This window comes from Mustela lutreola, chromosome 3 (assembly GCF_030435805.1).
Source record: "Mustela lutreola isolate mMusLut2 chromosome 3, mMusLut2.pri, whole genome shotgun sequence".
Lineage (NCBI taxonomy): Eukaryota > Metazoa > Chordata > Mammalia > Carnivora > Mustelidae > Mustela > Mustela lutreola.
In genome coordinates this window covers 210,651,168-210,679,021 of record NC_081292.1, presented here as the reverse complement: position 1 = coordinate 210,679,021, position 27,854 = coordinate 210,651,168, and the positions used below count along the sequence as shown (strand labels likewise).

The window sequence follows — 27,854 nt, the reverse complement described above, 5'->3', positions numbered from 1 at the left end:
CTGGACAATTTCAAATGACTTCTGAACTCACAATCCATTGACAGCTTAAGAAAGAAGCTATGATTACTAAGTCATTAGTTTAATCCATTTTAAACAAATTAACACACTAGGAAAACACATACACACAGTGAATTCTCCTCAAATGGACTTTTACTAATTGAAGGCATTTTTGTTTTCCAGAAATTTGAGTGGAAAATAACATTAGGGAATATGAATCCCATTTAAACGTCCCTTTAATTCATTAGCAAGGTTTTCCTCCATCTTAATTACTCCTGAACGTTCTGACAAGTCTTCCTCACTGATAGATTCGAGTCTTTCACTGACTTGTTAGTATCGTATTATCACAGCACCTCTATTAAAGCATCATAGATGATATATACACATCCATAGTATTCCTCTAGTTGTGTTTTTAAAAAAATAGTCTGGAACATTTCCAAATGTTCTGACTCATACAGTATGAGTCAGAAAAGTAATATTTTTACTGGTGTAAAAACTGTAAGAGTGGCACTTTGACATTTATTAGGAATCCTTTAAAGCTTCTGGATTAGAATGCAAATTCATCGTCAAAATAAAAGGAGAAATATGTCAAACATACTTATTATTAAGTTATTAAAGAATCACCTAAGCTAATGTAATTAAACAGTGGCCTTGAGTTTTTTTAATAAATATTTTATATCATATCACAGATATTTCTATTCTCTTGGTTCTCAAACTTCTGATGCTGGCATCTGGTTGTCTTTAAAATATTTACCAAATATAGAATTCCAGACTCTTTTTTATTATAAAATCAGCCCAGACACAGTATCAGATATCAATAAGCATACATTGTTACATTATGTATTTGTTTTTTAAACTTATCTAGATTATATGCATTTAAGACTATAAAATAGAATAGCAAAGTATCTACAAGCTTATTTTCACAACACTTTCTTTTTAAAAACTTCCAAGAAAATTAGAAATCCTTCACTGATTTTCTTCATGTAAAATAACTGCTAATCTGTCTACACAGTAGAAATGGAAGGGGCAGTTTCTATTTACAAATACAGGGAAACTGATGCCCTCCCACTTGTGTAGTAAGATAGGAAAGTAGCTGACAAGTTGTTTGTAACATCAACCAAGACGTCTCCCTAGTGATAGCACAGTAGGATTGCACGTCCTACAAACTATTCATGAATCTCAAAATCAGATGCCATCAGCTATAACTGCTACACCGGCCAGTGGATAGCCAATAGCAGTTCTGTTCAGTCACTTCTCTTGGAGAGAAAAGGGTAAGCCAACAGAAATAATCACTTCTCTCTCCAGTCCATTTGAAAGGGTAAATCCAGAAAAGGCTAGAATACTTACTGGGGAGGAAAAAAAAAACAAAAAAACAAAAAAACAAAAAAACAACTGCATCAGTGAATATGGGATAAAGATTTCAAAAACAAACAAAGGAAAAGCTAGTTCTCCCTTGGAGTCTGGAGGCCTTACTTAGCTCTCATTAGTCAGTGGGAGTAGAAGCATGTCCAATGTGTATATGAACTTTTATAGTCCTACTTATTTGTAAATTCATGCAGTGATATCCTAGAGCTGGTCCATACCAGCCTATAAGAGTTGATTGTACTCCTATTTTCCCAATTTCACTTTCAGGAATGTCAGATTTGTGGCCTGAAATCAACCACGGTGAGAATACACCACAGAAACTAGAAAACATTACAAATCAGGGTATTTTGTTTTAGTTTTTTCTCCCAAAGAGCTAGCTGTTAAATATTTAATAACACACTACTGAATCAAGGTGTGGGTTTTCTTGGTGGCATTCGAGACCGTCATCGAGTAGTGAAGTCTTCTGGTTGTAAAGTCATGGATCCAAGCCCTTTAGTTAGGAGTGGCACAAAACAGCTACACAGGACTCCCTCAATCATCAGTCATATAACTTTTCTGGTTTTAAGACAACATTTTCAATATCAGGGATGCTTTTTCCATTTAAGTGTTCGCTAGGACAGTCATGACTGTAACCTGTACCATCACTGATAGTTGACACTGTGTAAGACGCGCTTCGGAGAGCATCTGTATGGGAAAAGCTGTTACCAAATTGGATTTTATATTGATTCCAATTTCTTTTCAGAATTGCTTGAACCTGTCAACCAAAGAGAAACAGAAAGGACGAGAGCAATCCATTATCTGAAATAAATATATTGTATTTAAAAGCAAAATGAAATAATTTATGTAAAACTTAAAAGTATCGATGTTAATGAATAATATTGCTTTATTTTCTTAATTAAAAGAATTAAATTGGTAACATTAGGAAATTTACATTTAGGAAATTCATTGCATCATTCTTTACTCTTAGATCCCATTAATATTTTGTATGCTTTATCTTTGAAGCTTTAATAATGCAGATGAATGTATTATTGTCAAATAAGTAGTTAATCCAGACCCCCATTTCCAAGGTTGCATGTGTAACATTCAATTTTATATTGGTATCTTAGTAATAGAATGAGAAGACAATTAGTGAAAATACAAAAGGAAAGAGAAAAGAGATAGAAAAAAGAAGAAGTTAGGGATACAGGGACTATAAATCTTCATCATCATCATTAAAAGCAACAACTACTTTTTACTGAGTGATTATCATGTGTTAGGTATTGTGCTACATTCTGGAAAAAAAAGAGGTTTTTTAGGTGTTTTGTCCTCCTGAAGCTTACTACCCAGAGGAAAGAAAGTGTTGAACAGGTCATTACAAATGGGATTGGCCTGTGAAAAAGGTTAGGAATGTCACCACTCCCCTTTCTGATGTTTGGATCCCCCTCTAACTGGGTGAATCGGACAATTAATGACTTTCTTCTTCTCTAGGGCTGGAGATCACGTCTGGTAGTCTGTGTGACTCTGGTTTTATTGAGCATGAAACACTAAGGTGGTTTTCTTCACATTGAGTCAGTAAGCAGAAACGAGAATATTCAAATACACCTCCTACTTGGCAACCTGGATATTTCCAGGTATCTGATGACTGAGGAGAACAGTGTAGGTCTGTCTACTCCTACTTTACCAGTATAATAGCCACATCCCTGTGACCTAAGCTAGGTCGATCCAAAACATGTCTGGTTTTGAATTGTCTTCCCTAAGCTCTCTACAGCTCTTTGACGCTATGACTCCTTCCTCAGAGGCAATCTGAGCATCACTGAAAGCAATTTTCTAGTAACCCACGCACTAGAAAGACACTCATGCAATAACTGTCTACCTTGCTACCAGTTACGCAGAATCCCTCAACTTTCCTTTCACTGTATTCATGTGTAAAAAATAGTATTAAACTCTAAAATAGGGCTGGTTTACTTGTCTACATTCTTTTGCCTAATAGATCTAGAAAACTCCAAATTATGAGCCATCTATTACCAATACCTACTCCAGGAGCTCTTTTAGTGAGAGGACGCGGTGGGACACTCAAAAGCCCTTGTAGAGCGTCCTGCACTTTCTCACTTAAAATGAACACAAAGTTTTACCATGGCACTTTGTGTTTTAGCATATAGAAAAATGAGAGACACAAATACAAAGTCAATGGGTTTCTTCAGTTAGAATTCAGAATGAGTTATTAGAATTTCAGGTAAAATTATGGAATTAGAAATGCAATAAATGTGTTTTAAAAGTTGTATTTTTATGAAATTCAGAACCTCAGGACTTTTAAGCTTATTTATATATAAACTGTATCTGAAGGAAATAATTTATATCCTTGTAAATTTTCTTTGAAATAAAAGCATTTATAGGACAACAAATACATTTATGTTGCAAAAATATATATACTACTGCTTCCTTTATGGTTTAGTAATGTGTTTCTTAATTCTCCAATTAGCATATTTAAACTACACTAAATTTAATGTCTGTGTATGTAATATCTTTGCAATCACAAGCAAATGACAAGTGGAATGGCTTTAGAGTATGCATTTTAAATAAATGTTCAAAGGTTTACAATAAAATTTACCTTTGGTCAATTATCTAGATATTTCTGCTGTGTTTGACAGTTCTAGACTTTGTTTTAAATAAATAAATAAATAAAAATTTCTAAAATCAGTTTAATGAAATCAAACATGAAATTTCATTATATGCTAAGAGAAAGTAATAAACTATTATTAAGCAAAGGAAAGCCATATTTTATAGTTTTTCATGACATGCACATGATTTCTAATGTTGATTTATTTTTTAGGACTAGTTCTCATAAATTTACACCTACTGGTTCATACGTTTCCCATCTGAAGCTTTGTGATAAGCTTCACAGTTACCAAGCATTTGAGTCCCACTCAGTTGCTGTCTAGATTTTTAAACTTGGTTGAATTTTCCAATATCCTCCAACAGATTAAAATTTGTCAAATAGATTAAAAACAGATGAAGACTATGGACTCTGAAAAACAATCTGAGGGTTTTGAAGTGGGGTGGGTGGTGGGTATTAGAGAGGGCACGGATTGCATGGAGCACTGGGTGTGGTGCAAAACCAATGAATACTGTTATGCTGAAAATAAATAAAAAATAAATTTAAAAAAAAAGATGAAGAGCTAAATCAGTACAGCTTAAACCACTGAGCATGAAAACCACATCACCAGCTTCTGAAACACCTGAAACTTTCTAATTCAGAAATCCTTGGATAAAAATCTTGAAATATCCAAGAGCACAGTGCCATGTTACAAATTCCAGCATTCTGTTCTCATAAGTTTTCTAACCGACTGCATGTCCTCCCTGTATAACTCAGAGTTTAATTTTTAAATCTTTTTGTAATCACCATAAAACTGTTTTCCAAAACCACATTGTGAGCCAGGCAAAGCAAAAAAACAGAGAAAGGGGGAAAATGAAAATGAGCCAATTCTCTTTCCTCTTTAGGAGGTTAAGGATTGTCTAGCACACTGTACCTAGGACAAAAGCCAGACTTAATGGGATTAGTGCAAAATGTAGGTCAAAGTCTACATGACAAAAATCACTGATGGACTATTTTATTTTATTTTTTTGATTTTATTTACTTATTTGAGAGAGAGAGAGAGAGAGCATGAGAGGAGAAAGGTCAGTGGGAGGCTCCATCCTGGGACTCCAGGATCAGGATCCGAGCCAAAGGCAGTCACTCAACCCACTGAGCCACCCAGGCGCCCCTGGAGAACTGTTTCAAAGTGAGGCTGGATTTGCCCTGCTCTTGAACTCCAATATGACCCACGCCTTTGGGAAATAGAGTTTCATCCATGAAAAGAGATTCTATATTTATTTCGTGATCAGAACCGAATTTGGAGTAATTATCCATAAGGAATATAAATTTGTCTTTCTTCTTAAGAAAAAGATAGATTGCAAATATAAAATGATAAAAGGAATAAAAATGATTACCATACCTCTCCATTAAAGAAACAGAAAATTGTAGAAACCAAAAGACCCTGTAAAAGAAAAATAGAATTTTCTGATTCCAAATGGAAAAGATACATTGTTTATAACCAACTTGCTACATACATAGTCAAACGAAACCCAAGCTATAAGCAATTTAATACCAAATTTCACAAGCTGCCTTCCTGATTCAAGAGTACCACACCTGGTAGTGCATAAGGATGTGTATGATGTAGTCATATATCTCCTCTGCAATCCTCCCCTCAGGCCGCCACGGAATCAGCACGAACTCGATGCCGAGCAACGGCACCAGGATGAGCGTCGCTCTCACGGCTTTCATGTAGAGATTGGATTCTGCTTGGTGAGTGACTTTTAACTTGGTAATGAGAACACGTACAATATTCAATAGAAAAAAGAGATTCACCTGAAAAAATTGAAATGGCATATTGAAAATCACTTCATATTTAATATTAAGCATTTTGAAGGATTCTTTGATTTTAGAAGTCATTTTCAATGTACACGAATATGTTCTCCTGCAGAGGATACACACCTAATATGTTAATTTGTGTTTCTAGAATTGTGATTTATTAATTTAACAAGCACATCAGTGTTAATGGACTTAGGTTTTACAAAAATAGAATTTATGGTGGAATTATTGTGGGACACATTCAGTTAAGGAACACCTGAATGTTTTTCTCAGTTCATTTTCTTATGCAGTTTTTTCAAATTTTGCAATGATCCAAAAACTAAGTCTTTGAACATTTTCAGCTGAAACAAAGAATTGTTTACAACAAATGCTAATTTTCAAGTGTCTCCTCTGCATCATTGTCCATATGAGTCCTTTCCACGTATGTATCATACCATAATAATCATTTTCGGTTTTTTTGGTTTCTCCTTCCTGTGATTCTTTTTGCGACAGTAACCCTCACAACTGCCCAAGATAGCTCTGTAAGTTGCTTTATCATTCCAAGGAGGCCGAGCACACACCTACCAGGTCATGTTCAACCTAGATCATTCCCGAGTTAACAGTTTTGGCCTCCCACGGGGCTTCCTGTGAGTTACCTTCTTTAATTACATTTACTGTGGGTTAAAAGCTTTCCTTGAGAGAAATCATTCTCTTTGAAAGGGAGTTAGAAACGTCAAAGTTATAAGGTGGGTAACTAAGTTCCTCAGGAAACAGCCTGCTTTCATACATCTCGTGTGCGCTCACCGTGCACACCGCTGCCGTACCTTCATCCGAGTCCATACCTTTCATGCTGCTCGCTTTCTCTGTGCCCATATTTTGCATCTTCCGTAAGACTGTGGATGTCGACTCCGGAAGACCCGCTCTGGGCTCTTCCATTATTATACTATATTCTCTTTCCTTGTTCTTCACCCTGACTTCTGGAATCTGTGCTTCAATAATCTAAAACTTCTGAACTGCATGCTGCAGGCAGTTTGTAGCTGCTCACCTCAGCAAATTGGAAGGGTAATGAGAGCACCTCATTTAATACAGAAAACAGTGAATAAATAACATATATTTGCTGATTTAAGGCACGTGTTATGAAAATAACTGGGCATTAAAATAGTCCACTACTATTCTTGGAGAATCTAATGGAACATATGCTCCCCAATTCACTACAATCCCGATGGAAACACATCTATGAAAAGTAACATGGTTGTAGGCACAGGAATGTCTCTGCTGAAGAAAAAGGCAGAATAAGCCATTTCGACAGGTGTAGGAATGAAACATGATGAGACACCAGCTGCTCTCCTGCCCATCCTATTATAGTCCCTTCCTAAGCACTCATGGCTGTTTTAAAGTTTTGACTAAATGGAAATTACTACCAGCCAAAGGAAGAAAATATAATGGCCTTTCATCAGCTTATAAATTTATAATATAAAATATTTTATAATCCTTATGTGCAAAATTCATAAATTATAAAATCAGTAGAAATGTTGCAATTTAGATGCTCATTCTTTGAAAAATCTCTAAATGCAAAGTGCTTTTCCAAAACGACAAATCTGATGTTAAAACGTGAAACTGAGAGGTCATTCTCCTTTATTGTACGCAAATACTTCCATTTATTTTGAATAAGAATGGAAGAAAAATTTTAAATTTCAGATGAACTATATCTGAATTTCATGTATCTTAGAGCAAAACTAGTTAAGGGGAAGAAAAGAAACCTGTTTTGCTCCAGCATCATAAAGATCACATAACTGGTAGGCACCACAGGACGTTTTCATGTCATGATACCACACTCGGGTCATGAAAGGAAGCGGCGTACCCCAGCACAGTGACTGCCAGAGGGTTCCTAGAAGCCACCCCGGACTGGAACAGCCAGCCATCCCATACCCATGCACCAGACTAACTTACAAATCCCTCACTGAACACAAATTAAACGTATCCTCTCTCAACTTCCCTTTGGCAAGAGCTCCAAAGTGCTGCAGCCGCTTGAATACCGTCCTGCTCAAGAGGAAATATGACAGGGGAAGTCTGAGTGGAAAGAAACGGATTGAGCTTGAAATATTTTATTTATAAAACTTGTACTTAAGCATGTGACCATATAAACAACTGCTACGGCCCCTCCCAAGACCTTGGAATTGGCCAGAACCAGTGAATTTATCCTGTTAGAAAAATAGGCTCCTGTTCTTTTTTTAAGCCAAGAAAATGGAAAATGTTTTATGCAAAGAATGTGGATTTTCACTTTCTTTCTTACAGAGCGGCTCGGTGAGTTGTATCTCTGTGTGATGTTCTACTGCCAACTGTCCAGTCTACTCTGCCCTTCCAGAAGCCGCGTGGCGGGACCTTTTCATGGACGACGCGAGCGCGATTCCACTTGTCCTTTGCCAGGTGCTTTTACTTGATTCCCTGAACCTCTCTGGTCTGGGCATTCGCACTGACCCTCTGAAGAATCGGTCAGGTCTCCTGTAATAACATTTTGCCTCGTATTTGTTCTGTAAGCTCCTGGGTGGCCCAAACAGTGTCTCTTATTTCTTTGAACAGTCCTCAGAGCAGAATCATAGTATCATGTAGAAATTACAAGAAACTTTTTAAAGCATGTTTGAGGAGAGTTTATTGTATTCTAGGCACTGTGTTGATAAGGTAGATCTCACTTAACCCTTACAATGCCCCATGTGGTATCTATGCTTATTATTCCTTCGTCACAGAAGAGACAACAACGGCACTGAGAGGTTAAACACAACAAGGTTAAGTGCTCCTAACCTTATACATGCCAGGCTAAGTCCTTTATGGCTATTGACTCCTTGGACTCCTTGTTAAAAATGTGAATTGTGTAAGGCTGATGAATCACAGACCTGTACCCCTGAAGCAAATGTTAAAAAAAGATTAAAAATCACTATTATCATCTTCTTTATTTCACCAATGAGGCACTTGAAATGCAGAGTGATTAGTGTAATTGCCTTAAGTCAAGGCCAGGCCTTCAACCTCCAGAAGTTTCTCTCTAATTGTGACATGCTTCTGAGAATGGCTCGAACATTAGTCTACCATAATTGTACACAAAACTGCAACTAGCAAATATAGTAAAATAACAGAAGAATATTTGTCTAAAAACGAATTTGAAAACAAGGATTACGAAGTTCTGAACTTTAACTGAGAAACGTAACACCTTTATGTGTCTCTGTACAACTGAGGATCAGCTGTAATTATAATCTTGGGCAGTAATTGCATTCTGGTCTCTAAGGCTTTATGAAAAAAAATTAATGTGCATGAATTTATTTCCCCACTGACACAACCTAATACAAGCATTGAATGTGACTTCCGCTTCTCTGGAACCATAATTGAAAGTGCCCGATGGGTGTATTCACATTGAGTGATGATCAGTATCATAATGAAACAATAACTTCTTTTTCCAAATTAAGGTCTTTTTTTAATTGGACTGTTACTCTTATCACCAACATAGGTGTGTGGTTTTTCCCACGTGACATTCCCTCTCACTAGATCTCTCCTCTGGCCTTCTCTGCTCTGCTCTGTGTCCCAGGGAGCTCGGAGGCACCGCAAAGGAGTGCACCCCTGCCCAGGCTTCTTGCTTTCTGACATTTGCTGTGTTGGCCAATGGGAAGAACCGAGCAATCAGGGAAGAGAGAAGTCTGAGTAATTCTTCCTCCTTCTTCTTCCCTGCCAGGCTGTGGTCTGGGCAGCAGCTGTGTTTCCCTACTCAGGCCAGACCTCCCAGCACCAGCCCAAACCCCACAGCACTGTTGTGTCCTCTCTTTAGGTCTAGAGCCATTAAGAGCTTCCCACGGCCAGTCCCTGGTGCCTGGCCGTTCCTGACGAATTAGCTCCTTTCCTCTTCCTGCCAACACTTCAAATTAACATCTTCATTAAACTCTCTTCAATTAAACACTGCGAGCATGTCATTTACGTCCACCAGGATCCTGAAGGATACCACAGGCCCGAGGATTCAGGAAATAAAGTTGAAATGCGAACAGTGATGAAACAAGGGGAATTTTTGTTACATACCAGTAGCGCAGCACAAATCGGACCATGGATAATGTAGAGGAGATGGGTATCAGAACTGATCCAGCAGCTTGGGGGAAAAACAGCAAAATTATGTTGAAGATTTTCATTTTACTTAGTTCCAGTAGAAATCAAAAAGAGAGATTATCTTACTTGTCATTGTAATATAAGCTTCTCGCAACAGCATGTATACAAGCAGGAATCAGTGGAAATCCTGTAAATATCAAACAAAAAGAAAATTAACAGGCGACTTTCTCTGTAGATGCAGTTCCTATAATGTGGTCACAAAACACGCATCTCAGAGGACTCCGGGAGCAAAAATAACTGGTCACTATACACTTTATGAGTAAATATTACCTGCATAGTCAAGCAGTAAATACGGCAAATATCAGGTATTCATATATCCGGGTTTGTGTGTCTTCTGTGTGTTTTCTTCTAATAGAAGTCATTTTGAATCCGTGCATTTCAGAACCTAAGTCCGTAAATGTGCTGTTTAAGCCCCAAGGCTTAGAAGAAGTCAGGTGTATTTTCTATGATACGGATAGGCCAGCATTTGCTCGGTTGATGGTCTGACGTGGATGAGGGTCAGACGGATCAAGTGAGAGGGAGGGTTTATGTATTAGGTGTTTTTCATGTTTTTAGTGTTCTAAATCAGATCTTTCCAACACGAAATGAAGAAATGCTTTTTTTAAAATTGTTTTATTTATTTATTTGACAGAAAGAGATCCCAAATAGGCAGAGAGGCAGGTGGAGTGTGGGGCAGGGGTGTGTGTGGGGGGAGTAGGCTCCCTGCCGAGCAGAGAGCCCGATGCGGGGCTCGATCCCAGGACCCTGAGACCATGACCTGAGCTGAAGGCAGAGGCTTTAACCCACTGAGCCACCCGGGCGCCCCTGAAGAAATGTTTATGAAGATGAGCTATACCACTGCACTGCATATGCTGAGGCGTGTGCGCATCTTTATGTCTCTGCGCCTGCTGTCCGGCTGGATAGATAGGTAGACGGACATATGGGAGATGAGTGTAATTTCAATTATGTTTCTGGAAAGCAGTCCAGCTGAATTCATTTTCAGCATTTCGTATTTTGAATTATTCTGGTTGTTTTTAAAAATACACTAGAGGCACAAATCAAGAACAGTCTCTTAATCACAGAGAACAAACCGGCGGTTCCCAGAGGGGAGGCCGGGGGTGGCTGACACAGGTGCGGGACCCAGGAGTGCAGTTGCAGGGTGACGTACGGAGGTGTGAGCCGCTACGTTGTACACTGGAAACTAATATAATACTGTGTGTTAACTAACTTGAATTAAAACTAAAACTGAAAGAACAGGAGGAAAATATGTTAAAAGTGTATCATTTGCATTGTGAATAATATTATGTCAGGAGCTTGTGTGGAAAAATAGATCTTTTGTGCGCCTTTATTCAATTACTGCTCCCTCTGTTCTTAAGATAAAATGACATTTAAAAAAAGAAAAACAAACTTTTTTTTGACTGGAATTTCAAAGCTGGCTAAGCCAAGTGCCCTCATTTTGGACAAAGGAAAAAGGAGAGTTCTATCGTGTTAGCCACTGCACACGCAGCCAAGATACACACTGGGAGACTAAATAGAAAAAACCCCAACAACATCATATTATTGACCTGCGACTATGAAAACAATGAGTCAGTGGTTCTTTGTTTAAATATTTCAATTTACGGCAATAAGCAAAGGTTAATCACTTGATGTTGTTTAAGAATTATTAATAATAAATATAATTTTGTCACAAAGGAGTTCTGTATCCCCTAAGAGCTTTCTTAAAAAGTGAGTCAGCAGATACCCGTAATGGCACTTACCCCAGCCCAGAAAATAATACCACATCAAGTGCTGCTTCTCTGCAAACACAGCCACCACAATGAGTGTGTGTAGGTAAATGCCTTCACAGAGCATCCAAAAGTAGTTACAGCCCATTAGGTAGAGATGAATGAACTGAGACACTTTACAACTGACCTGTGAGAAAAAAAAAGAAAGCCATCACTATTTAGTTGTTCATGAATTCACATGTAAAGCAATGGTCTAGTTTAGGTTAGTTACATAGAAACATGGAACTTTCTCTCCTCTCTGCGAAATCTTATATACTAACGATTCTGATTTGTAAAATGCCAGTCTTCATCCTGATCTGGTGGGGCTTCTAAAGTTTTTAAACACTGACTCTAAAGATTTATAATGATAAATAATAATATTTATTATTAATATTATATTATATTACATTTAATAAATAATAATAAATATTTAGTAATAAAGATTTATATACCTCCCAGGAAATGTGTAAATTCCAAACTTATTACAGCTAGTGCATGTGTATTTTCCAAATACATTTTTTTAAAGATTTTATTTATTTATTTGACAGACAGAGATCACAAGTAGGCAGAGAGGCAGCAGAGAGAGAGAGGAGGAAGCAGGCTCCCTGCTGAGCAGAGAGCCCGATGTGGGGCTCGATCCCAGGACCCTGAGATCATGACCTGAGCTGAAGGCAGAGGCTTAACCCACTGAGCCACCCAGGTGCCCCCAAATACATTTTTTAATGAAAAATGGTCAATAATTAAGTCTTCCATATTACTGCTACCAATGCAATTACTTAGTAAATAATTACCTAATGGGCTCATATTTTATATGAATATATGTGAGGTTGATGATTTCATGTAAGTAAAAAGAAGAAAAAGTTATGGTTTCCTTCCTCTTTTCCTGAGATACCCACTTTCTCTTCTCTATTCTTTAAGAGATCGGAAGAGGAAGCTTCAAATACAGGGTAAAATAAGCATGAAGGAGTAAGAGATAGATTTTGCTTCCTTAGAGAGGAGAATAAACTTAAACCTCTCTCAGAAATATGTGTCCCGTTACTCCCAATGGCTCTAGTCTGGTCAATAAATATTTAGAGTCAATTATCATTATTTGTGAAATAAATATTTTTCCACTAAAAAGAAAATTGGAAGGGAGATATGCTAGAAAATGAATATTGGGTTCTCATAGAACAGTAATCATGACATGTACCTATTAGTTAGTTTAAAATATTTTTAATATGTTATTTTATTTAATCTTGAATTCTGTGTGGCATAATTTATCGTCACATATTTTACAGATAGAAAATTGAGAAGTGAAGTGATTTGCTAATATTCACACACCCTCAGTCAAAGCTCTACCCTGAACACAAGTCTTGTAACTCCGAGTTTGTTTTCGTGATGACACACAAGCCTTCTGCTGTAGGACATTTATAAAACCTGTTCTTCCCTTAAACACATTGGCATGACATTAAACTTTCAGTACCTTGATGTCAAATATCATGTTATAGTAACAAAGTCTTTCTTCTCAAGGGTAAAAATGAGTTATTCAGCTATATTATATGGAAATAACAGACTTCTGCTTCAGATGTTTATCTAGAAACATTTTTATTTAGAAACAGTTTTTAGGCATGCATATCTAATTGGGCTTCTTACTCTTGATTTCATGTAAAAAATTTATCTGTAAGCCACTATGACAAAAATAACTTAAAACATGCTTCAGAAAAGTGTTTTTATGAAGGGCATTGCTGATATAAACAAACATAATAAATTTTCCAAGAATATATTAAAAATATATTACAGCTTGCAATTTGTATGTAAAACACAAGATCTTTTTATCTAAATGTGAGCCTTGGAATCTCTTGTCCTGCAGCTTCATGGCAAAACGTCTGATCTCGTTGCTCTAGAGAAAATTGCTCTAAAGTGGTAGGTCATCGGCCCGTTTTTTTATGTTGCTAATTCTATCCCAGGGTGTTTCCTCCCCCAGTGACACTGGAGTGGAACACACACGAGATTAAGCAATCCGGACACACATGTGCAAACAATGCAGGGAATTTTAGATTTTGGAAATTACCCTAAAACACACGTAAAACACATAGGAAAGTATTGTTTATTGACCCACTGAGTGAAAATTCCTTCCCTTCCGTGATTTCATTAACTAGATACATTAATCTTTAAAAAAACTACTTTATGGACACTATATATATATACAGTCTTCCACAAACCCATATCCAAAACTGTAGTGTGGATAATGTAAACATGAGGAAACAGATAATTTTAAATACTTGAAAATATGTTTGTTATTTATGCAGATACTTTAGATACAGCTCACATATGCATATAGTTTGCATAAAGTATATACATTTATATAAGTAAATTTTAGCTTATGTTTTAAAATATGGCTTCTGTATTATGACAGTCTCTGTACTTATTTTTATGTATCTTTTGATACTCATCCTAAACATGGTGCTTCCGGAGACAGACCCCAAAATACAGAGAACAGACTACGTACGGTTACCAGGGTCGGGGGGTAGAGGAGCAGGAGATGGGAAAATTGGGTAAAGGGAGCAGGAGGTCCAGGCTTCCGGTAACGGAGTGAGTGAATCGTGGGAGTGCAGGACACAGCACAGAGATCACAGTCAGCATCCTGGGCGGGCGATGGGTCAAGAGTAGCTACACTCGTGGTGAGCAAAGCGTCCAGAGCTGTCGAATCGCTCAGCTGTACGCCTGAAGCTCATGTAACATTGTGTGTGAACTAATTAAAATCTTTCTGTTTTCATGCCTTTTGTTTTCTAACATCTGTAACTAGTTGTTTTGACTGATTTTTTAAATTCTATGGAGTATATGTTACGTGTAAACCCTTATGTCCCACCAGCAGGAGGACTCTCGCATAAAACGAGGTGAGGTTGTGTACAGCATGTATAAATGACTGAAGCAAGAAATATTTTCCTCCTCTGGTATTCAACCTCTCTAGCTTGGAAAGATTGAGATGTATTTACCTTCATAGATTAGAGTACAGATACACTACTCTCAGATGCCTGACCTCAAATGCATACACGGGTGCTTACACACACTTACGTCTATCAGGACCCCCTGCCTGCTACCCCGCTCTCACCACCTTTCACATTTCTTTCCCTCTAACCTCTTGAACCTAGAGGCACAACCTCATTTTACTTACAGGATTTGTGGCCACTGAAGCCTGGTTGTTGGCCACTGCCGTGAGGTGGATGATGGTTACAACAGAGTTACAAACGAAGGAGAAAAACAGATTTTTGTGCAAGGTAATCCTCTGGCAACTTAGGCTCCTAAAAGGCAAGAGAAACCAAATATTTTATTTTTATTAATAATCATTCAAAGAGGGTGCCTGGGTGGCTCAGTGGGTGAAGCCTCTGCCTTCGGCTCAGGTCATGATCTCAGGGTCCTGGGATCGAGCCCCACATCGGACTCTCTGCTCAGCAGGGAGCCTGCTTCCTCCCTCTCTCTGCCTGCCTCTCTGCCTGCTTGTGATCTCTCTCTGTCAAATAAATAAATAAAACATTAAGAAAATAAGCAAATGAAATGCTAACTGTAGTCCGTTGAAAACAATTTTAATTTTTTGTGTACACTTAAGCTTCCTTTTCTGCTCTCTGATAGTGTGTATTTCTGCTCCTCTCAGAATTCCCACTTTTCTGATGACCCCCCTCCCAGCTCGATCTGGTTTGAATGTTAAGGACTTAAAAATGAGCTGCTGGCATCTATGCTCTTCTAAAGATGTAGTTATCATAGGTTCTCTAGCCAAAACAAACAAACAAACAAACAAACAAAAACTGCTTTTTACTCTCTTACTCTGTGGTAAATGGATATACTGCATCTTCCCCTTTGAAGGCCAAAACAATGCCATATTATGGGCAAAGTTTTAAAATAAAAAAATGAAATCTTATTGTAAGTAAAATATTTAATATTAAAAACCAAACAAATACTGAAGACGATTCATGGAATCATTTCAGAATACAGAAATAACGTCTATTTTGAGTGTTTTATAAAATCATCTGACTAATACGGTCAACATAGATAATCTAGCCTGTATAATGCAAACTAAACACTCCTGCTTTAGAAACCTTGGTATCCCCTTTAGCTGTTCGTATGGTTGTGTCGAACTGAACCATTGCAAACAGACTGACTTTGTGTTGTGTAAGTGTGTCCAGCTCTCTATAATGTTAGCCTGTGCGCTATTGTTTTGGTTTCTTCCATGTTCCTCTAGGTTCTGTGCAACTTAAATGCAGACAAATGCCATCTGGCATACGTTTTCTATCAATGTCTAATGGTAAAAATGCTCAAATTTTTCTAGTTATGCATGTTGTTTTTCTCTAAACATATTCATTAACACATGTAAGTTCATCAGTATGAATAAAATCAATTGGTAAGTGGAAACCAAAAGATGAACTTGGTAATAAACACATTGGATTGTTTAATAAAAACCTAAAAATACCCAGTTATTTTTTTCAGATGTTAACCTGAAACCAGTTTCACCTACTCTAAGTTTTAAAATGTATTTATTTTACTCAAAATATTAAAACAATTGTTTTATACACTTGGAGAATGTTTTACAAAAAGCTCTCTGCTTTCTTTATGAGTTATAATACCTCTTTCTATCCGAGCATAACCACAGAATAGAAAATGTGGTTTGTGGGTTTGGATTATCTCCATTTCATATTTTTACACACACTTATTCTAGAGCACTGTTTCGGTACGCAGTGGGACAAGCACAGTGGTAGAGGCAGCGCACGGAAGCGTGTCAGCAGCCGTCCCCCTCCGCCCGTTTCTGTTCTCCTTCGGACCAACCAGGTGTGGGTAGCATCCAGTCGGACACGTGCTCCAAAGAGGGTTTCGAAATGGGCCTGAGACTGCATCTGAACTATGTTAACTCCGGGCGCTATGACTTCGGGAAAGTTATTTGAAAACTCTAATCCTTAGTTTCTGCATCTGTAAAACACAGAAAACAATGGTCCTTCCTAGGACGGGCCGTCAGGTGAAGTGAGATTAATCATGTCTACTGCTCAGCATAATATCTCAACCGTGTTCAGTGAGTGTTACATAAGTGTTATTATTTTTTTTAACATAGTTATCGTACGGCTGATTTTTGTCAAGTTCTCTAAGGGTTTCCTCTCAGAAATAATAAAGAGGCATCAAGGTTCAGCTTTGTAATCTAAAACTGTCTATGATTTACGTAGCACAATGAGATAGTGAATTGCCATCTTTTTGTGACAAAGCAAAAGAATTTAGCATTGGAAAGACAGTTTCCTATGATGAAGGGTGATGGATTAAGCAAACTGACTTGTTTCCCAAGGAATTTCATCCTTCCCAGAGCCGTCTCCACATCACCACTTTCATTATCATACAGGCCCAGGTCTGAAAGACTTATTTATTTGAGAAACACAGAGTAAGCACATGTGGGGGGGAGGGGCAAAGAGACAGAGAGAGGGACCTTCTCCAGCGACTCCCCACCGAGCCCGGAGCCCAACGCAGGGCTCCGACGTGCCATCCTGAGATCACGTCTTGAGCTGAAATCAAGAGTAGGACCTTAACCGACGGTGCCACCCAGGTACCTCATACAGGCCCCAAGTATTATGAGGCTCCATATTCAAACTTCTGCCACAACATGAGCAAAACACTTGCCTTTGTTTCCCGTTTGGGTGTGAGGCAGAGATTTCCAGACGACTTTCACTCAGTCCTAGTCCTGAGCAGAACCAATGACAGAAAGAGCAAGTACAAGCAATGTAAGAACTGCCCAGGCTGCCGAGTCCTGCTTCCTGAGGCTCGTGTAGCTGGTCTAGTTTCCCAACGATGAGCCGTGTTCCCAAGACAGCACTAGCCATGTACTAGGAGGAAAGCTCATGCCGGTGGGAACCCTGCCTAAAGAGCAGGCCGAAAGCAATCAATGTGTCAAAAGGAAATGCAGCGTGGCCACCTTCTGCCTACCGAAGGGGACACTGAGTCGACGGGTTCACCTGGTTAGGTGTGACCTAGGGTAGATACGAGCTCTACTGACGGCTCCTCCGAGGCTGCCGGCGACCCTCTTGATCAGGTTAGAGAGGACAAGAGTGCCAGCCAAGGCGGTCAATGGAAGTCCTGGAGGGAAGTGGTTGCTCCCCTATCCCTGCCTTTCGCGGCTCCTCCGGCTCCTCCGTTAAGACAGCTGATGGGTACGGGCTGCACAAGGAGCAGATGGGCACCCTTTGTGGGGTCAAACGGCCTTTTCATGTGTGAGCTGCCTGACGCGACAGCTCTCCCTGGTCTTCTAAAGGGCAGGAAACCAAGGGAAGAAATGGGCTTTCTGAATACCTGTGACTCTTACACTCCCCCAAGTTTCAGAGATAAAATTCATAGTAATAGCTGTCACCATTTATTGAACTTTTAGAATATCCCAGACACAGAGGTAAGTGCTTCACATTCATGAGGTCATATAATAACCCCTTGAAGCGTTGTTAGTAAAATATAAGTACGTTGCTCCAGATTATAACCCTATTAAGTCATCTGCTGAATTTGAATGTTGCATTTTAAGAAAATGTAAGGTTTTTGTCTCTTTTAATATTAATTTAATCACTATAACTATTGATGCATAAGTAATCCATTGTACACTATTTCTAGATTTTGAGGAAACACCTGTGAATATCATAGATGTCATTCACATTCACGCGGCAGTGGGGGATAAACAGACAAGTAACATCAGGTAATTCCTGATAGTGCTATATGTGTTTTACGAATCATAATAGGATTACGAAATAAAGACTGTAGCCAGAGGGGAGACTCAAGATAGAGCTGAAACAGGAGAAGATAGGGGAGAAAAGCATTGAAAAAAAAAAAAAATTGAGCTTAGAGTTTTTACAGGGCACAAAAAACGATGTGAGGAAAGACATAGGCAAGACTCCATACTGTTTTTCCCCCCTATTCTAAGATGAAGAAAACTGAGGAGCATAATTTACTAAAAGACTTTTTGATCATAAAGCTCATACTCATTGGTGTTACATTTTAATGTTCTGGCAGCACATACTGCCCAGTCACTCCCGGGTTCTGTCTTCCCGAACTACTACAAGGACGTGGCAGGTTGGAGGACGGACTGTGGTTTCTCCTCTTCTGTAGTCCTGTCTGTGGGCACAGTCTAGCAAAATAAACTATGCCCACAAGAGTAGAAAACCCAGTTGCAACATACATTATGACTTTGAGGAGGGCAAAGGAATAGTATTTATGTTCTCTAGTTCAAATCATGAAGTTTTAATCCATTCCAATGATGATCCTTTTAACCTCAAGCAATGGATCATTTGTTTTCTTAAAAGGATTTGTCATTCTGTTCCCATGAAAATTAGTTATGCTTAAATAGCACTTATCTTTCAACTTGCTCAACAAAATCGATTACACTTATAAAGAAGTTGCATATTTATCAAAAAAGATTAACAGAAATATGTCAACTTTACCATTCAGTTATAGCTTTAAATAATAAATTTGCTGTTTAAAATAGGTTGCTGGGGGGAGGGGGTTTGGGAGAAGGGGGTGGGATTATGGACATTGGGGAGGGTATGTGCTTTGGTGAGTGCTGTGAAGTGTGTAAACCTGGTGATTCACAGACCTGTACCCCTGGGGATAAAAATATATGTTTATAAAAAATAAAAAATTATATTAAAAAAAAAGAAAAAAGAAAAATAAATAAATAAATAAAATAAGTCCAAAATCTTTAATTCAGTTATTCACTTTATATTTCCATACTTGGGACTCTTCACCGCAAACCGGCGACAGCGGTTACATTGAAGCAGAAGTGGTTTTGTTAGAGTAAATCCGTTAGCTCTGCCCTCTCGCCCTACTCGGCTGGGACACGAATGCGGAATTATAGTGATTTATTACATAACCGCAGCAAGCGTTTCTGAAGAGCTAAGACTTCCGACTAAGACTTTTCAGTTCTCACCATGTTTCATTTGAGGAGGATAGACGTTTCAGCACATGGATCAAAATTCATTAATTTGGAAATAGACTGAGTACGATCTAATAAAATGTTACATGAAAAATTATGGTGAATTAACCAATATTCAATGTTAGGTTGAAGGAAGTCTGGGATGCAGAGAGGAATGAAATGTGCCTCCAAGGACGGACGCGTGCCAACGAGCTGAGAACACCCAGACGACGCCGGTAGTCCTGAGCCCTGTGATTCAGGGCCACCTGCTGATTGTTTCTGAACTCGGCCATTGTCCAACCTCTGATGGCAGATTTGCCCGGTTTTCAACAACTTATGGAAGTGAAAGTTCTAATTTTCCAGAACAAAAACATCAGGGTATGGTTTATAGAGTTAAGACTTTTTGTTCTCTATGTTGCTATGGAGGATTTCTTTGACTAGGTAGCTTTGTTTAAAATTGATTTGAAGATTGAACCACGAAGTTTTCAGGAGAAAATGTGTAGCTTAAAGAGGAAAACCATACTTGGTTCTAGTTGGAGAGATATAGGAAGAACTGGAATTGAAAGAGGCGTTCGCAGCATTGATGGGGCGCGTTCAGACATGATCTGAGAAGAAAAGGTGAGCATGATTCACTTGTCCTGAAAAGCAGAAATATAAGCATTGAAGGGTTATTTTATTAAGGAAGTTTAGCCTATCAGCTGGATAGATTTTTGTTGAATTTTATTTAAAACTATCTCAACTACCTAAACATGACATCATTGTCTATATAGTTGCAAATATGCAACGTGGCTTTGAAATTACTTGGAATCAGTGTCTAAAAGATGACAACAATTAAGATGTCAAAAATAAAAAGAACCATTGTTTCTCCATACAAGTCAGATGTTGTATGTGCTCTTTTATGTGCAAGAAGATGGAGCCCTTTATCTGGGTTGAAAGTAAGAGCCAGATTTGCTATGCTCTCCAATTTTAAACAGTAATTAAAATATAATTTATAACTAATTCTGGTAAAGTTTATTTTTTTTATCTGAAGGGTTGTGCTTTGTTTTTCTAAGGATCATTATGAGTAAGAGTCATTGCCTCTTAGGGCTTGGCAAATCCCAAAGCTCTGTCTGTTCCTCCCTTTCAGTCCCTTTTGTTTTTATCTCCCACTCTGATTCTTTCCTTTAATTGGCTTTAATATAAAACTGAAGTATATCTGGTAAATAGTGTTTGGAGCTCTCTGTTTCTAATTTAAAGCATGGATGAGTAGGAGACTTTTCTCTGTCTAAATAAACATGACAAACAGCACCCTACATCAACTGTTTTGTTTGGTTCTTGGTTTTTATTAGGATAGGTCAGTAACCCCGGAATAACAGACCCACAAAAAAATGTTCCCTCTACCGAAGACGAAGCAAGAGCGACTGCATTCTGGGGAATTGGGGCAAGCAGCAGAGAAGAGATACTGGTAGCTTTTCAGTACACAGTGATTTCATGTGAAACATCAGCTCCTACAGGATGCTTCCAGGTTGGTGGGAAGAAAGCTAAAATTTCTAGAGCTCTTGACTTAAGTTAACCCTTCAATTCAGCATCTTCCGAGGCAATCTGTATCTTCCTTCAGTCCAGCTACAGAGTACCCTATATCGTTTTATACAGAGCCTCCTCCTGATTGGAATTTTAAGGAGTCGTGCTCTAGTTCCTTTCTTTGTTGATGGAGACAACAAAGGCCAAACTCAAGGGACTTGTCCAAGGTCATAGGTAAGTCATGGAAAAGTCAGTCTTAGAAATAAGCTTCCAAGTCGCTCCATGTCTTTCATTCCTCAAAAATGTATCAAAAACCTACTATGAGCAAAGCCTTAGGCTAAGCCCTGGAATGTGTTTAAAAAAAGGAAAGCAGAGATGATTTGTGCTGCCATGGGACTGACTTTGTGATGTTCTTTCCAGTTCTTTCCATCACTTGCTAGTCGTGGACGATTGTTTTCAGTACACGGCACCTTCGACTGTTGTGGTAGATGGTTTTGAGGAGTATGTAGTAGAAATAAGTGTCTTAGAATCAAAGGTTACAGATTCATCACTATGGTTTCAAGTACTGAATAAGCCAGAGGGTATCTTATGGGCATAAAGAGCTTTATTATTTTTGACTAGTTTAATGAAACACAATTTTCTGATATATAAAGAACTTTAATAAAATTTTTCATTCACTGTTTACTTATTTTCCTAGGTGAAAATTATAACAATTTTTTTATAAATTGTGTTTTTTAATTTTATTTTTTAAAGTGCCCACTGGTATTGTGCACCTGGCAGGGCTGAATATTTACATACAAATATTTTAACGGAAGAGTGATAACTATACCAGTAATAGACATTTCCAAGTTAGACATTCCACTTAACACTGAATATTTACTCTGTTAGTCTTCATGCTGAATCTATGACATAAATACTGATAGAATAAGATGTGAGGGGCGTCTGGGTGATTCAGTCATTAAGTGTCTGCCTTCAGCTCAGGTCATGATCTCAGGGTCCTGGGATCGAGCCCCACATCGGGCTCTCTGCTCAGTGGGGAGCCTGCTTCCTCCTCTCTGTCTGCCTGCCTCTCTGCCTGCTTGTGATCTCTGTGATTTTAAAAATCTTAAAAAAAAAAATAAGAAGTTAAAAAAAGAATAAGATGGGAAATTCAGGATTACAGAAATGAAAGAACTTGCCGCACAGCAGGTGAAAGACAGAGGTGGTATCTGTCAGATGTGTCCAGAGAACACCCTTAACACCCCGTGAGTCAGGGTGTCCAGACATATAAAAAAACACTTCAGATGTTATATGTAGGTCTTAACTTGAAGAGGGTTTTTCATGTTTTATATAAAGCCTGAGCATGTATAATAAAAATTAATTTGTAGTTTTACTTCTTTCTGTCCAAGTGTTCCATTTATAAAAGATAATTAAAGTCAAATAAAATTACTAAAAAGCAGAAAAAAACAGAGGTTGGGAGGAAGTATGGATAATTTAGTTAACGACTTAGAACACAAAGAAAATTAGGTGTTGGACTAGGTAATCTCTTCATTCTATATTTCTCAAGACTATAGTTTGTCTTTGAATAAGGAGTGAATTCTTTTCCTGAGGTTAGAAATAGTTAAACTTGTAATTTTTTCCCCAAGATTTGTGAGATAGTGTTAAACAATTCTTATTATTTCTATTTTATGATTTTAGGATAGAGGTTATCCTTATATTCAGTCATAGTTGTAAGAGCTTTCATATTTAAAAAACTTAGCTAATATTAGTTACATTTAAATTCATTCTCAGTGTGTTTGTATGGTACGGTATGGTCTGGTAGGGATGTAATTTTCATGAACTAAAAATCTGACCTCTACGAGTATTGCATAAATTTAATAGCAATTAATTATTTAGTTCTAAGAGCCAAGAGTGTCATATTTTCAAATTTAGGCAGTTTGTATTTTTTATTTTTTAAGATTTATTTATTTATTTGACAGAGAGATAGAGACAACAAGCAGGCAGAGCAGCAGGAAAAGGAAGAGGGAGAAGCAGACTCCCCACTGAGTAGGGAGTCCAATGAGGGGCTTGGTCCCAGGACCCCGGGATCATGATCTGGGCCAAAGGCAGCTGCTTAACCCACTGAGCCACCCAGGGGCCCCCTAGACAGTTTGTATTTTTAAATTGTAAAGATTCTGTCTTCATGAATGAGAAAAGAAATGAACTATATATTTTTGAAACTGTTTATTTTATTATACTAAATAAGAATTTGAAATTTTAATTTCATTTTGAGTATACAAAGTCATTATTAACTAATTTTCATTGCCCTATTTTACCAATAAGTGTGTTAGCTTCAGCAGCATTGCTTCACTTTGTCAATTAGCATGAGTTATATAGCACTATGGACCAGAGAACTTCATTTAAAAATTATCCCTTTGGGTGCCTGGGTGGCTTAGTTGGTTAAGCATCTGCCTTCAGCTGAGGTCATGATCCCAGGGTCCTGGGGGCTCCCTGCTCAGCAGGGAGCCTGCTTCTCCCTCTCCCTCTGCCCCTCCCCCTGCTCATGCTCTCTCTCTCTCTCAAATAAATAATTGAAATCTTTTTTTTTAATTTTAAATAAAAAATAAATAAAAATTATTACCTTGAAAAATGTTTTTTTTTTGTTTTTTAGAACAGACGTTTTTAATTTATTATAGAATCATAAAGTTTTCTTACTCCAAAGACAGTGTTCACTTAAAAAATATTATTTAAGGAGAAAATATTTTGAAGAGTGAAGTCATGAAGTTGTATTAAGCTATATATAAGCAACTGATATGATGTAACAAATTTGTTTTCAGTAAGAACCTTTTGATAACTTGTTGCAAAATATGGTACAGTAAATTAAATTCCTTAAGAAATGTTTTCTGTATTTTAGGATAAAAATTCTTGTCAACTGACTTTGATACATTTTTACATAATTTACTAAAGAAAACAAGTCAAATATAAAAGTGTACACAGATGTTTAATTAGCTTTATTCAGAGGGGAGTTTTTTAAAGTAATTTTCTAATGGTGCCTAGATAATGTTCTAAATCAAAAGTGCCATTAAAAAGTATCTATGAGGATTCCTCAAAGTAACTGATCTTGAAGATTTTTTAAAAGGTACAGGTTTCCAAAAACAGCAATTCTGATGCAATCTCTAGATCCCGTGATTTTGAAGTCATGAGAGACCATGGCTGGTCATATATTATTCAATATACTCTAAATATCTGACTGACTGTGGGCCAGAAGCTGGTGTTCTAGTTACACACGTAGCTAACATCCGGCTGCCTGGTATCTGACGTGCGCTACTCCAGCTGGTCTGAAGCTGCTCGTGCGGCAAGACTGTTGTTGAAGAAAAGTGCAGAAGGAGGAGTTGGACGTAGAGGAAAGACAGTGACAGGGTCATGCGGATGCACGGGGACACAGCCACGCACTCGTCACACTGCATTCTGTAATCACCGGTGGCGATCAAAATTACGAAAACCATGTTAATGCGTAAAACATGGCATTCGCATTTTGGAATCTCTTTCCCATCAATTTAAAACATAACCTGTTGATTGGTTAAACTAAGAAATGGGAGCTGACTCTCCCTCTCAAAAGAAGGAAATAAATTTCGAATAAAATTCAAAATGCAAGCTAACTATACAAACGATGACGTCCCAAATGAGGAAAAGTAATCCAACCATAACAGACTTAGATCATTAGATTTAATAATATGTATTAAATCCCGCTGCCATTATTTGCACAAAATGCCAGTTTCTGTAATGGACCATGTATACTAACACAGAACTTGACCTAGAAGTTGAAAATTCAATTAAGATGTCCTATAATATTGGACAGTCACTAAAATAAATACAGATAGATTCACATACAAAATTGACCTAATTTTGGCTCTCTTCTCACTACCTGACTTTATTCTTATCTACTAATTTTGTACAGTTGGGCTTCAGATTTCATCAGTCTCTGCTCTATATATTTTACAAAGCCAAGTTCAATATATTTCAAATTGTTTTAGACATTCAATTTATTTTAAATGTTATAAGTCACCTACATTTCATACATTTTATCAGAACGTGATGGAAACACGCACATGGCCCCGCATTCACCAATGACAACTGGTCAAATTGGAAGTATGTTAATGTACTTACTTGAAATAGAAGAATATGGCAAGCGAGATAAGCAGTGAGGCGATGGACAGTCCGTGTCCGATGATCGTCAGGTAGAACAGGTTCAGCGCGGTCTGTAAGTCGTACGAACAACAGCACGAGTGAGGGCCGTGTCAGTACTATGACCTCCCTGTGCAAAACTGAGCTCCATAGAGTAAACTGTGTTTTTGAGAATATGTGCTCTGAGAGCCTCGCCATCTGGCGTGTATTAGACGTGTGAGTACGTCTGGAGTGAAGGATAGATATGCGAATCTATCGAGTGACATCAAAACTTACAAATTGTGTGCCCTTTTTATTTAAGAAATTGAAGTCATATGAAAGGCAGGAATAGTTTTATAGATCTAGGTTGTGTAATATAAGAAACTAGCATTTTATGTTTTGAAAGATATTGGCAATTTCCACTCTATCACTTTGTGCACATTGAATCAAATGCTCTGTAGTTATTTTTGTGTTTCGTTTAGATAGAACTTTCTTTATTACTGGATTTTTCTTTTTCCTTTGACTATTTGAGACTCCAAGATAAATCTCAATATAGTAATTATAGGAGCTTCTGATACGAACGTACAAATACATTCTTTTGCATGATTTTGACTTTTCCTCTGATTTTTTAATTTTTCTATATTCCATCTATTTGTAACTTATTCTTGTATTGTGTATTTTTATAATTCCTTTAAACCCTTCTCTGAGTCAACAAAGAATCCATGATTTATAGTTATACTGGTAGCGGACAGTTATCAAATGCTCAATCTGTGCTGTAGTTTTCTAAGGTTTTTCCTTGTATTAAGTCAATCCATACCGAATTTTGAGTGAGTTTACTGTTATCTTCATTGCATACTACAGGGAGCAGAGGCTGAGAGCGGTCATCATTCGCCTGACGTCCTCGGGCTGCTCAAGGGCAGCAGCAGGGAGTTCGATCGAGGACCGGGCCTCAGTCCCTGACCAGCTCGTCTGTGTCCCCCATGAGCACATACGTGCAGGCACCTCTGCCAGAGCTTCACGGTGACAGACCGTGACTAGCCTTGACTTTGCGTGTGGTGCTGAGTGAGAACGTGGGAAGGCCCTGGAACCCGGGGGCAGGACAGCCTGCCGTCAAGGGGCAGAGAGGGCTGTCAGACCCTGCTGGGCTGCCTTGTCCCCTTGAGCACAATTCCTGAACTTAACTCTCAAAATTCCCACCACTGAAAGGGTCCTTTTTCTTAAGCTTCCAAAGTCCGCTTTCTGGGAGAAATCTGAAACTCCAGGACTGACACAGGTGACCCCTGTCACCTAACGGGGTTACTTCCTCCTCATCATGACGGAAGGAACGATTTATTCCACAAAGACTTTTCTCCACTGTTTTTCTCCAAGTGTATTATGAACATCGAGCAGAACACAAAGTAAATGTCCTCCAGTCTGTGCCAGCAGCTAACGTTTTAAGCAGTGTGGACCGCGTGTCGGTTTATGCCCATTCCGCACCTTCACTTTCTCGTGTGTGTTCACGTTGCACTGGGTGTAGTTGGTCCACGTCCGGTTGCTCAGTGGGTGTCTGAACCAGTTTCCGTCTTGGTCACAGATTTTTGTAACTTTTTCTTTATAATTAAAAAGAAAAGAAGTAGACAGTAATTTAGTTAACTTGGGGCTCATTTAATTTTCTTTAATTAACGTAAGCGGATCTGTAGATAAATTTCTGCTTTTACCTGATGGGTCGAAGTCCTGAAAGTAATCGGGGCAGTGCTGTATGGACTCGGTTCCAGCGGCGACGTCGTTCCAGCACAACCACCCGTCCCAGGTTCTGTTGCAGTAAATGCCTGGAGGGGGAGGAAACGTCAGCGGTTGCTAGAGCTTCTAGTTGCCCCTGCAGACATCCAAATCCTCCTGGTGGGTTAACCGACGGGAAATACCGACTGAACATGAAGACGACATATACAATCTGTAGCTATTCCTCAAACTTTTCACTGAGTAACTATTGGAAAAACTGCTAAATTCAACTCAGAAATATCTGAGTATATTTAAAAGTTTAACTTTAATTCCAATTCTCAAAGGCAGCTCTTCACTCAATAAATCGAGTGGTCTTTGCTAGTTGTCCTTAACCATAAAGGTAGTAGTTACTTAGTGTCTCTACACTTAATTTTTTTTTTTTTAATGGGAAATTGGAAAATGTGTTATCACAGAAACTGTGTTCCTAGGGCAAGGTGTTAGTATTTTCTGGAAAAAAAAAAAAAAGAATACTCCAACGTTTCCCATTCCACTACATTGACCCTAACAGATATTTGGACCTTTCCACCAAATTCTAGCTCTTACTTGCCTTCCTTTACTTTTCAAACGAGTGGAGTGTCTAACATTCTCACAATTTTCTTTTATCACCCTATTACATGGAAAAAAAAAAATTTCAAAGGCATGAAGAGATGGCTAGCTTCCAAAGTTATAACAGTCTATAATCAAAGAAAATAATTTTCCACCTCGTCAGGCAAGCACTCGTAGATAAAAGCCCGAATGTTGTATGAGATGTTTATTATTTTAACAGATTTGTGCCACAATTTCGGAAAAATTCTATTGGCCTGAAAGTATAAATAATTCTGATTAAAACAAAACTCAGATTGTCTCCTTTTTTCTCCTTTGATTTTTCAAACACTTATTCATATAGTCTGCATTCATAAGTTACTGAATAAAATACATTTGGAGGCCCATCAGAGAAGAATTCCCTGATAGAAAGCATCTCAAATAA

At 38.1% G+C, this 27,854-nt stretch overlaps 1 protein-coding gene across 3 annotated transcripts in view; it reads right to left on the bottom strand.

The window, feature by feature from the left end:
• Window positions 1-58: 58 nt before the first annotated feature.
• The window catches only part of CALCRL (calcitonin receptor like receptor), a 92,951-nt gene continuing 65,155 nt past the window's right edge, over window positions 59-27,854 (bottom strand). For all 3 annotated transcript variants that reach the window (XM_059168657.1, XM_059168656.1, XM_059168658.1), the window contains 10 exons: window positions 26,827-26,937; window positions 26,606-26,718; window positions 25,133-25,224; window positions 14,765-14,891; window positions 11,605-11,758; window positions 9,935-9,995; window positions 9,785-9,851; window positions 5,528-5,746; window positions 5,334-5,375; window positions 59-2,116 (listed from right to left, as the gene is read on the bottom strand). In XM_059168657.1, coding sequence (XP_059024640.1) covers window positions 1,901-2,116; window positions 5,334-5,375; window positions 5,528-5,746; window positions 9,785-9,851; window positions 9,935-9,995; window positions 11,605-11,758; window positions 14,765-14,891; window positions 25,133-25,224; window positions 26,606-26,718; window positions 26,827-26,937 — 1,202 coding nt within the window. In that variant the 3' untranslated portion in view covers window positions 59-1,900. The remainder of the gene's footprint in view (window positions 2,117-5,333; window positions 5,376-5,527; window positions 5,747-9,784; window positions 9,852-9,934; window positions 9,996-11,604; window positions 11,759-14,764; window positions 14,892-25,132; window positions 25,225-26,605; window positions 26,719-26,826; window positions 26,938-27,854) is intronic.